This window comes from Belonocnema kinseyi, chromosome 2 (assembly GCF_010883055.1).
Source record: "Belonocnema kinseyi isolate 2016_QV_RU_SX_M_011 chromosome 2, B_treatae_v1, whole genome shotgun sequence".
NCBI classification, from domain to species: domain Eukaryota; kingdom Metazoa; phylum Arthropoda; class Insecta; order Hymenoptera; family Cynipidae; genus Belonocnema; species Belonocnema kinseyi.
Window position 1 is genome coordinate 35858201 of NC_046658.1, and position 12554 is coordinate 35870754.

The following is a 12554-nucleotide window of genomic DNA, read 5'->3' on the forward strand; positions in this document are numbered from 1 at the left end:
AACAAATCGACATCTGAAAGCCAAATGTCAAACCAAAATTGACATGCCCAATTGCCCTTTTAAAATCACTTAACAAAGGGTGGTCCAAATAAGATTTTTATCATTTTTCCTGGAAACTCTTCTTTTCTACACTATTATCCCCTCCCATACATAACCATTTTAAACCGGGTTTCTTGCGTAATAAGGGCGTGGGCAAACTTTCCTTCCTAAATTGCGATTGGCTTAGTTCTTTACTAAATTCAATTTTATGACCCATGATAGGCTAACCCAATTTTTCCTAGGCGTGGCCTAGCCATATAAAACCAGCTCCGCGCCGTTTTTTAGACAGATCTAGATTTTTCTCTCGAACAAAAAATCGATTTCGGACCTCCGCAAAAACCATCTTGCGAGTTTAAACTCGCATTTTCATATTTTTTACCATTATTGTTGTGATCTTTAAACCTAGATATCGAGAATATAAAAAGAGACAAATAATAAAATAATAAAACTAATTTCGGTTCGTCGTTTAAACATTGTGAGTGTGTGACTCAAAATATGGATAACATGTGAAGTTGTGATTCGTCGAAATTTAATTCATTACGACCTAACTTGTGCAAGCGAAATACAACCAGTGTTCCCAAAAGTGAATTTAACAAGTGTTTTATTCGTGTGAATCCTTTGTTTTTCCTTTGTATTTATTTCCAGGGGAACAACTTATGTTCTAAGACAGCAACGAACTCGAATAGTGAACAATATAGAAGAGGAATTAACAACATTTTAAATTTACCGCGACATAGATAACGTTAAATTCTTCCGTATCGACTATCAAAACTAAATTATAAATTGTCGACATCCGAGTTGGACGTCACAGACGTTTCACGAGACACGTGTCAACTTTGTTCCACACAGTTCCACACCACACAAAACATTCTACGCATGCGCTTTGTGTCGTCATAAGGCAGCCTGCCACTTGCCCAGTTGTCAAAGGCGAATCTTCATGCATTTACGAGTGCTACATTCCTCCCAGTAGTTTATTCCAATTAGATCAAAGAGTCAAGGAAAGGAAGAACATCACTATGACTGGAAAATCGAAGGCATTCACGAAAGAAGAGGAACTCTTGCTTCAAGATTTCTCGAGAAATGTTTCGACGAAATCTTCAGCGTTGTTTTATGGCAATGCTTTAATCGTTTCAGCAATTCCCATCTGTGAGTAAGAAATTAAACATATGTGGTATTGTAAGAGGTGTCCCTTCCCTATCTAATATTTAAATCTATAAGGCTTTTGTTTTAAATCAGTTATTCAACTTTTTAAGTGATCGCTTGTCATATTTTCTAAAGTAGATTTTAAGGTTAGGTTTACTCACCATAAGTTGAAAAAAAAAATTTTATGCTATAAACCAGAATCGTATCTGTACCATTTTCATTATTTAAATTCTGCCCCTTTACCACATTAATTATTCGTATTATAATTGAAAGATCTTAATTTAAGAATCATAATAAACAGTATGGAGGATAAAGGGATAAATGGAGTCGGAGTTACGAAATATTCGATTCTATGGGCATTTGAAACTTTTTGAAAGTGCGAATTAAGAAGTCTCAAGTTCATCTAATATAATAAGATATATTATAAAATTTTTACATTTTATGTTTCTCAAGTAAATAGTAGATATGGCCTGGAAATGAGAGTACCCCAATTTGATATGTATATATATATATATATATAGTAAATACGCATATGCATGGGTGTGTGTTGTGTAGTCCTAATTTAACCGAAACTTAATTGCGATAAGGGACTGTACTAAAGTTACGTAAAAGCTCAAGTAATTTTTAGAACTTGGCATATGTAGTATTGAAATCGCAGTAATTGTTTAGAAATTTAAGATTTTTACAAAAAGTCAGGAAATTTTATTGGTCTGGGATTTATTAAACAAAAAAAGAGGAACTTTCTATAAATCTAAATAACTGTCAAGAATACATTTCAAATGTTTCCATTTTAATTTCAAATTGTTTTATTCCGTTTATAAAAGATTCTAGGGACGAAGTATTACAAGTTTAAGATTATGGCATTTTAATGTTAATGGCTAGGGTAACGAAAATTTGGACAGAGACAAATTAGGTAATTTTTTAAATTGTGTTTTGCAGTAACCCTGATATAACATTCTTGTTAGTAATTTATGTAACTAGTATTAATTTTTTTGCAGCTGCTTCCGTCTGAAGATTATCGTTTTAGTTTATACATTTTATTATTTATTTGAAAATTCAAAAATTTTTGCTTAAAAATTATCCTTTTTGGTTGGAAATTCAACTGTTTCGTTGAAAATGAGTCTTTTCGTGTTGAAAAATCAAATATCTTCGTAAAAAATTTACTTTTGATTTAAAACTCATATTTTGGTGTTGAAACCTTAAAACTACCAACTTTTTTAGATGCAAATTTTTCTATATGTTTGAAAATTTTGCTTTAATGAAAAAATTAATATATTTGAGTAAAAATTGCAACTTTCTTGGTTAAAACTACAGCGGTTTTGCTAAAAACTAATATTTTTTTATTGAAAATTTAACTATTTCGTACATAATTTACTTCTATTTTAAAATGCATACTATTTTCTTTTTGAAAATTTGTCTGATTTAAGAATTTCTTTGTCTTAGTAGAAATTTCTATTTCTAAGTATTGGTTGAAAATTAATCTTAATCTTAAGAATTCTTCTTTTTGGTGGCATGCTCAAATATTTTGTTTAAAATTGATCTTTATTAATTGAAAATTCAACTGCCTGTGTATATGTTAAACTACCTGGTGTTTTTTTAATGAAGGTTCATCTCTGATTGATAATTGAACTATTTTGTTGAAAATTAATTTTTTGCTGAAAATTCAATTTGTGTACAGAAAATTCATGTTTTGGCTTGAAGGGTCAATAATTTAGATGAAATTTTCTTTCTTTCTTGAATGGTAAATCTTTAGTTAATTAATCTTAGCCTGTTTGATGTTAAAATTGATTATTCTTTTTAGATGAAATTTCCTCTTTATTGGTTAAAATATCAACTGTTACTCTTTTCTCTTAAGAGTTCATGTTTTTAGGTTGAACATTCAATTATATAGTTGAGAAGTTAATGTATTTTGTTTAAAGAAATCAAGTATTTGGTTAAACATTCATCTTTTATGTTAGCAAACTCATTTTGTTTTTATTTATAGTGAATAATGCATTTGAATTTTTTTTAAATTTTATACGAAATAATGTTTTATTCTATTTATAAAAGATCCTATGTTAAAATTATTAGAACAATAAAACGCTGGTATTTGAATATTAATGATATGTGTCTGAAAAACATTTATTATCTTAAATACTAAAAATTGTCCATGGATTTCAAGTGCCATGTATTATTATTTCTGGAAACGATAAATGACATACATTTAATAGACGTGCAAAATCCTATCGTAAGTGTACTCAGAGTGGACACTGAACTAGGAAAGCCGGAAAATGACCGTGAATTTTATGGACCGAGAAATGACAGTGAATTTATTTTTTAGTGGGGAATTTGACAAATTTTTAGTAAAAGTCTCCAACTTTAATTTCCACCATTTTTTAGATAATTACTTTAATTGTGATATTTTTCAATTATGATATCATTCAGTTTAGAATACGTAATTTGAAATTTCGAACCAAAATTTAGAACCTTTTTTAGAATTTTGAAAAATTAATGTGAACGGAATAATTAAGAACATTTAGAAAGATTTGCAAATTTATTAAAAATGAATGTGGAATAGTTAAAGGAAATTTTTTCAATTTGGCAGAATTAAAAAAAAAATGTACGAAAAATTCGAACAATTTTAAAATATGTTTAGAAGTTCTGAAAAACATTTTTAAATAATTAAAGAAACTTTTAATTGACGGAATTTTCAGTGTATAAAAAGAAATTTAATGGTTTTATTTCTTATTTTTCTAGCCTAAAATTGTTAAAAATGATATAATTTTTAAAAATTTCCAATGGATTGATTGATTCTTCAATTGAGGGCATTGAATATGATAACATGGATTTATATTTTTGGAACTGATTTTGAATCTTTGAATTCTTTCATCTATAAAAGTTAAAAAAAAATTTATTTGGCAGTTCAACTGAATTTAATTTAAAATTGTTCAATTGAAAAGTGTTAATAGCTTACATTTTACACGTGTAAATTATTGAGCACTTCAATGCAGAATTTTTAAATTAAAAAACTTTTAAACTTCAGTTAAAAATTTTTTAAATTCAAGACTTCAACTCGACGTGTCCAAATGACAAGGTGCCATCTCGGTAGGACGACATAAAAAAGTGACGTCTAGGCAGAACTAAATAAAAAGATTTCCTACTTCAGAGAGCGTTGGTGCTCCCAATATTATTTATATGGGATTCTTAAGCTTCCATGTTTCGCCACTCGAAATAGCACCTTTTTATTTCGTCCTCCTGAGATGGTACCTAATCATTTGGACAAGTCGAAATTTTGAGTTGTTTTATTAGTAGTTCAGTTTTTATTACTTCAAATGAAAAAAAATGTTGTCTTCAGAGTTTAATTTTTTTAGTTTCATTGATTGTGAAAAATATTTGCGAATCCGGAAATGGCCGTGAATTGTTTTCTTTCATTAAAGCGGCCACCCTGTGTACTAAACTAAATTTGTTTTTATCAACATTAGGAGAGTTAAAACTTGCTGAATGAGACGATATCTACAAAAATCCCTAATTTTCACCCCTCTCCCCCTCAATAAACATCTATCCAATACGGGAGAAGTAATGCCCCATATATGCAAATGAGTTCACACACATGTATATTCAATTTGATATAAGTCTTTATTAAATGTAATATAAATTTATTAATTATAATATACATGAGTATTCTATTCAATATATTCTGTAAGTTATTGCAAAGCACATGACAACGTTTATTAAAATTTACGTACCTTCGTGCATTAAAGTTATATTAATTTTATAAAGCTTTTTAATATGGTTCTTTCTTATGACGTCGAACTTTGTGGCTCCTTGCGCAGAAAGTTCTCTGTTATTTCATCATATGTGTGATAATCTAAATTGCATACTTCGTAACTGCTGTAGTTCTTTTTTATTTAATAATACATTTTTATTATTTTTTATCATCCTAACTTTTAAACGAGATTTCTGAGAATAAAAAAATTTGGATAAAAAAATTATTTTTTTTTCTTTAAACATGTCGATGGTTCTTAATAAAAAAATCGAATTCACTTGCTAATTGATGTCAGGAGTTGCATGATTATTTTGCTTTTTGTTAACAGAAAGTTGTACAATTTACATAAAAATATGTAATTTACTTTTTCGATTGTTCATTTGTTTCAGGGCTCTTCTGGCGGATACACCTCATTGATCTGTACGCCAACTTGATTTCCTTTGTTCTGATAACACTGTTGAGTACTTACGCTCTTTCCAAAGCTTACAAGAACACAAAGTTCATCTTGAAGCACAAGGTAATTAAAACATTACTCATAAGGTGAAAAATTCTGTTACTTTGTAATATTTGCTTAACTAAATCACTTATTACTTACAGATTGCGGTAAAGCGGGAAGATGCAGTCACGCGAGAAATGAGTCGAAAGTTGGCCGAAGACAAGAAAATGAGCAAGAAAGAAAAGGACGAGAGGTAACTGCAAATATTTGTTTTATCATGACACAGCTTCTAAATCATGTCATAAGTAAAAAGTAACAAATGAACTGCCTCTCTTCCAGAATTCTATGGAAGAAGAACGAGGTGGCAGATTATGAAGCTACAACTTTCTCTATCTTCTACAACAATGCTCTCTTCTTAGCTCTCGTCATTCTGTCGTCATTTTATATCCTCAAAACTTTGACACCTGCTTTCAATTACGTATTCTCTGTAGGAGCGACGAGCGTTTTATTAGCTCTCTTATCTACTGGATCCCAGTGAGATTTTTCTACAAATCTGTAGTTGTTCATCGTAAGACTTACATTCGTAAATAAATTTATATTTATACTACATAATCGTTGTTTTTAATGTGAAACAATGTTGGCTATACTTTGGCTATCCTTGCAGCAGAAACTTTCTTGATTTGAGAAAAAGTTACAATTTGACGTAAAATTTATAGTGCTGTTGTTTTAACCTCGAACACTGTAATCGGATAATACCATGAGATTCCTCATTTATGTTATTAGGCACTGTTTATTTGGAGAGGTGTACGTGTTTACGTTTCGAAAATTGATGCTTTACTTCTCATGATTTGCTAATTGCGCATAGAGGCATGACTAATGGTCCGAGTACCAATGTCATGTTATTCATCTAGCTGTCACGCTTGTCACAGTGCCCACAAAAACATTGCTCTGCAAACGAACAACTTGTGAACACTTCGCTAGTGGTGTTTGAGAAATCATAATGGAAGTCCCGGAATTTGCCAAAGCTGTGGGAGGAGCATTTATTATCCAACCTGCCTTATATCTTTGGATCTTTTCCATCTTTCTTGACAAAACTATGTTACGAAATATTTGTTTTTACAATAACGAATAACTCAAGTAATATTTCGCTAACTTATACGCGTAGATTCAGTATGTATCTGCACGCGAGAAATACTCGTAAATATCTATTTAGATTAAAAATCCCTTCATTCCAGTCAAGAAATTTGAAATATCTTTTTCACGAAACAAAATCAGATCTGTCAAAGTGATAGAAAATCGAACTCTATCGGAAGCAGCTAGGTAGAATTAGAGATCCTCTAGGAGGAGTTGAGACACTTTTCCCCTTCCAATAACAGCGTTAATTTGTAATTATTCTTTCCAATCAAAATTCATAAAAGGTCAACTAATTCCGGTACAGCCGCACCAATCATAATTGAACAGTAGTTTAATGAAATTGGCAATGGACCAGCAAGTGCAGTAGGACTTTGAAATACATGTTGGCACGACTTCACCGCAAGTGATAACTGATGAATTACCGATTGTAAATGATAGCAATTTGGTCAGCAACTTTGTATGATCTTTTGATTATTAATTTTTTGTTGCGTCGCTACCGATAGAAATCTCAGAGTATATGCTAGATTCTCAAGGCTCTGAGAAGCTCTGAGAAATTCTCCGCAGGCACTCAGGTCGATTTATTTAAAGGTCCAGGTAGCTCGTTTAAATGTTTGGAAGGCTTTAGCATGTCCTTTCCGAAATTGAAATAAAAATACAATCATAAATAACCATCAGAGAGGCTGAAATTGAAATAAGAATTCGATCATAAATAACAAGCAGAGAGACCTGGCGGACCGAAGGAACCGAATAGAGCCTCTACAAAGTACCCGTGAAGACCCCATTCGGTTCCTTTTTAAAGAACTCGAAAAAACAGCAAAATCAACTTTTAAATGGTTTAAATTCGGATTCTGCGTTAAAATTCCCCATAGAAGGTCATGGAATAATCGCAATAGTTTTTTTTTGCAACGGTAAAAAGTTGAAAAAATATAAGACGTATAGCGCCTGTTGACTGCTACTTACAGGCAATGCGTTTGAAGTGTAGCAGTCAACAGGCGTTGTACGTCTTATATTTTTTTAAACTTTTTACCGTTGCAAAAAAAAACGAGTGCGATTATTTCGTGACATTCTATAGGGAAATTTAACGTAGAATCCAAATTTCAACAATTTAAAAGTTGATTCTGCTGTTTTTCCAGTTTTTTTAAAAAGGAACCGAATGGGAACCCAATGGGGTCTTCACGGGTACTTAGGTTCCATTCGGTTCCTTCTGTCCGCCAGGGAGGCTAAATCAATAGAGTGGCCGACACTCAAGGGTCCTTTGTTAAGCTTTAGGATTAAAATTTAGAAGTAGATTTTTTTCATTTCATATTTAACAGCCTAAAACATAATAATGCGGAAGCTACGGGTTTCGATGACTTAAGATATCTAACTTTTCTTTCTAATGTTTAAAATTGGAATTAATACAACGTTTTTCGTAAATGGAATGTGATACGCCAAAAAAGACAAAACAATTTAATTTAACTCAAAAATTGTATAATCGCATATAAGTTATAATTATAAATAAATGTAATGAGAAAATTCATCAATTAAAAAAAAGTGTTAATAATTTGTAGAAAAATTTAAACAGAGAGAGTCGGGTAAGCGACCGCCAACTACTGTAAATAACTCTACACGCCCGGTACGTGACGAATACAAGAGGACCACATTAGATTACCGTCGCATCACTCTTAAAAGGACCCAAATCTCTCTGACTATCTCTGAGACTAAATCATTCAAATCGAACCTGCAGATAGTCTCAAACCGGCCAGGCTATTTCGCCTGAAAATACTCTGAGATTTCTATTGGTAGGAGTCGGCAGCAATTTTTTGGTTGAATTCAAACAATTGTTTCCGAAGTTTTTTACAACGATGCATTCGTGCGACGCGATCTGGGAAACGAGCGAGAATGTCTTCCCGGTAAGAAGAGAAGAATTCAGAATCTGAATTCCCATTAATTAATGAATTTTCCTCCGTCGAAAGTTCCACCAAGGAGTAGAAAAAAAGCAAAATTTATTCTTTTAAATCGACTAAAAAAAATTTAATGGAAGCGAATTGAGAGGAATTAAAAAATGAAGGAATCCACAAAAACGAATAGAATCTATGCACATAACTATGGACATATTAGAGGGAATTAAATCAGTCGAAAATACAGCATGTAAGTATGGAATTAAAAAGAATCATGAAAGGTGTGTCTACTGACAGAACTGTAAAATTTGAAGTAGCAATAATTCCTTTTAATATGTTCCACGTTGAAAAGAAGTGCTACTTCAGTCACTATTTATACTGAATACCTTTATGTTAAATTTATGTATTTTCATTTTACGTAATAGTATTTAATATAGACTAAGTAGAAAAAACCTAAACTTTAATATAGACTTGATAAAAACATGTAATTTATCAAGTTTATGGTATTTTTTCTACAGTCCCGTTCATGACGCACCTGGATATGTAGGTACCCAGAACATATTTCAGGGATGAACATTGTTTAGAATACATATTTTTCAGGAATGAAATAAAATCTTTAGAATGTCAGGAATACGGAAATTTAAAAAATCGTAATGATTCATAAACTGTACACTTCCAACTGTAAGGTCGTGTTATTAGTTATTTAATCATTAAAAAAAATATACTTGTTTTTCAAATCTGAAGATTCTGAATATATGCCCATAAAGCGCTTTAAATGCTTATAATTCGAATAGATGCTGACTTTTCATCTAATTTAGCGACCTCTACCCTGCACCCCTGTTCTTATCTTCTTCAGAATTTTCACTTTTGTACTACAGTACATGTTCGATAACTTTCCAATTTCGGGGCTGTAGGGGCGGAAAATTCTAGGAATTGCGGATTTATAGGATGCCCCCTCTAGTAGCACGATATTAGGTGTGCGCGTCCGTAAATCCTGGACGCAAATCATTAGCAAAATAGCGCACGTAGTGGGAGAACCACAATTAGTGTGCGTGCTGTACGTGTGATGACGTTTTAAGGTGAGTGTACACTTGTCGGACTTCTACTGTACCACTAGGTACCTACGGACCCAGCGGCGCAATCAGAGGGTTAATACAATAATATTGCATTATAATCTCTTAACAGGCTCGTAACCAGAAATTTGGTTCAGGGGAGGGGCAAACGTAGTTATAGTTTAGATTTTTTTAATTTTATAGACAAATGTTCGGTTTCGCGGAATTTCGGGGGGGGGGGGGCGTCGGGCCCTACGGCTGGCTACATCCCTGTCTCTGTCTTCTTATAATTTATTTTGAAGGAATCATAGAGTAAACTTTTTAAATTGAACTACAAATTTATTTATTTTTTTATTTAAAACAGTGGACGGGTAAAACTCTTTCGTAAATATAAACTTACTAACTAAAGATAACGCTTAAATCTAAGTAAGAGCCCCTGCTTAAAATGACGGATAGAACTTAGATAAGAACCGGATGGTAGTTGCTTCTTATCTGGCGTTATTGGAATTAGACCCGGATTTTGTCCCCGGTCCTTGATCGGATTCTATCTGGATAGATTTTTTTATCTCTGGCTTCTATCTAGCTCTCGTCCGGGACCTTCAAGATCTGCATCTGGTTTGTAGTCGGGATAGGGCATGGTTTATACTCGGTACTTTTTGGGTTCTATCTGGGATAAGATAACATCTACCGGATTTCTACATGGGTATTATACCGCGGTGACGTATTCTCCATTAAAAGTCAGGTTACGAAAAACGTAAAATAGTTCTATTAAATCTAAAATTCTAGCTTGAATACAGTCTATATCGAAGAAGTCTTAAAACTATAGAGAACAGTTCTATAAAACGATAAACGATTTTTCACCGCAAAAAATTAATCTTTTCTGTTATTATATTATTACCATTATATTCTAATATTTGTTCACATGTTTAAGTACACTATTATTTACTATTATACCATCACTACTCTATTTATAATCGCACACGATGAAAATTTTTCTTCCCCGCTGGTTCGATCCCTATAAGTTTCGCATTCCTAACGCCTAAAGCATGTCGGCTGACCTAGCTTGAAGTATCAAAAACAAAAATTAAAATATAACGTACAGCTGTGCAAGGCCATCTGCAAATTTTTGTGATCCATTCACGAAGGAATAATAAGGAGACCTAACTCCGTTTCCCCACTTGGCAACCCGGTAGCAAGCGTTGAATTCAGAAAAATTAATAATTTGTATTCCTATGAATACGTGATTTTTCCTCCTTCTAAAAATCCCCCAACGGGAACAGAAAAAGTGCAAATCCTATTCCTCTCAATCGACTTAGTAAAACTTAACGAAAGCATTTATTTAACCTATTTTTCATTATTAAATCTTTTTATAACTTATAAATTCGAAAAATATTCAAATTTATTTTAATAATTTATTTAAACGTCTTAAAAATGCAGAAAGAAATCTATGCAAATGTGTAAATTTAAATAATTATAACTCTGGAGAAGCAGAGTTGAATTGGTGAGAATTAAAATTTCAGAATTTGCATTCCGCATGAAGGAATTGAAACAACTTATTACACATATTTTGTGAATTTAATTAGAAGGAATTAAATAAAATAAAAATTTGACCACTTCTGAGGAATAAAAAATATTTCTGTAAGGTGCGTTACCGGTACAATTAGAAGGAATTAAATATATTAAATACACGTTCTCTTTTGAAGAACGGAAAACTGTGTCGCAGTTGCTATGGAAATAGAAGTGAATAAGTTTATGAGGTATTTTAGTCTTATTGTGGCATTTTAGCCAGATGGAAAAATCGCGCATTGAAAATAATAGAATAATCCTCACTTTTGCGCTGAAATCCGAAAATGTTAATTTTTCTTTATTATACGCTTATTACCAGGAATAGACACATTTCCGCAAGTGGTATGCAGATTACAGGAAGATTTGAAATTTTTCGTGCGCGAGTGCGCAGTTGTGCTCTTCCTATAAATAGAAAAGTATGCAAGTGAGAAAGTTTGTCAAATTGACGTAAGTTAGAGAGGTTCTGTTCGTTTGTTTTGATGCAGGTGTCAAGTGCCGGTTTGTGGTGCAAGTTACCTGCCGATGAAGGCAAATACACTTCGCTTTTGTAAAGCCCTCACTGTACGTACAATAAACGTCTAATATATTTTATTGTTTTAAATAACTGTCATTTAATTTTAATAGTAATGATTTAGAAATTTAACCTCTGCTCACTAACTGAGTGTGCGGAGAATTTCTCAGAGCTTCTAAAAGCCTTGAGAATCTTTAGCATATACTCTGAGATTTCTATCGGTAGGGCGCTTCATTATAATATCACATTATTTGCAATTATCCGTGCTGATTAAATTGTATACATGCTTATAAATACGCAATTTACCAAGTTTTAAACTGAGTCACCTCATAATAACTTTTAATGAAATTATAATATTTTTCATGTTTAAAGAATTTAAGAACATTATTCATTTTATAAAATTATTAGCTGAACCGATCCTTGGGACACATTTATGAGCCTGGTTACAATTTATATTCCAAATCGCGTGGGGAATGTTAGTCACCAATAATATTTGCAATTGCATCTGGATATGAATTTATGACATCCTTGAATATATCACATAGTTCGATATATTTATTGAAACCTGCATTTGGAGGAATATAAACGACGTCAATAATGTGAGTAACGGTGCCGATAAGAAATTTCGTGAACACGTGCTTAATTGTGTTTATAAATGTCGGCAGACTGATATAATTTAAACTACGGACATCGGAAATGAAGACCCGATAAGAAGGTTCGAATTGGTTACAATGGAAACGTTTCCATTTGTTTTCTATCGTATATTTGTATATATCATTTCAATGCTTAAAAACGTCGAAACGTGATAACGAGAGCGATTGGAATGAGTACAGCGCCAGCGAAACGATTCGAATGCGATTGAAGTGTAGTCAAAGAAGGGGCTAAACGAAACGGAATTCATCAGAATTGTTTTGTGTACAAAATATGTATCTCGCCGATTGAAGCGGAATTGGATTGTCAACATTTTTTAACCTATAAAAATGTGAATTTGAAGATTCCCGTAAATTTGTCTATAAACATATATCATACGGAAATGATAAAAACTGCT

At 32.1% G+C, this 12554-nt stretch overlaps 1 protein-coding gene across 1 annotated transcript; it reads left to right on the plus strand.

Moving 5' to 3' along the window:
- The first annotated feature begins 874 nt into the window (after positions 1–874).
- Positions 875–5972, plus strand: LOC117167780 (translocon-associated protein subunit gamma). The gene is made up of 4 exons (XM_033352956.1): positions 875–1185; positions 5317–5444; positions 5525–5616; positions 5703–5972. The coding sequence occupies exons 1-4, from the start codon at positions 1056–1058 to the stop codon at positions 5899–5901; spliced, it is 549 nt and encodes a 182-aa protein (XP_033208847.1). The 5' UTR covers positions 875–1055; the 3' UTR covers positions 5902–5972.
- The last annotated feature ends 6582 nt before the right edge of the window (positions 5973–12554 follow it).

Coding starts and splice junctions, on each gene's coding strand:
- LOC117167780 (XM_033352956.1), top strand. CDS start 1,056: ATGACTGGAAAATCGAAGGCATTCACGAAAGAAGAGGAACTCTTGCTT. Junction 1,186..5,316: donor CGTTTCAGCAATTCCCATCT/GTGAGTAAGAAA, acceptor CATTTGTTTCAG/GGCTCTTCTGGCGGATACAC. Junction 5,445..5,524: donor AGTTCATCTTGAAGCACAAG/GTAATTAAAACA, acceptor TATTACTTACAG/ATTGCGGTAAAGCGGGAAGA.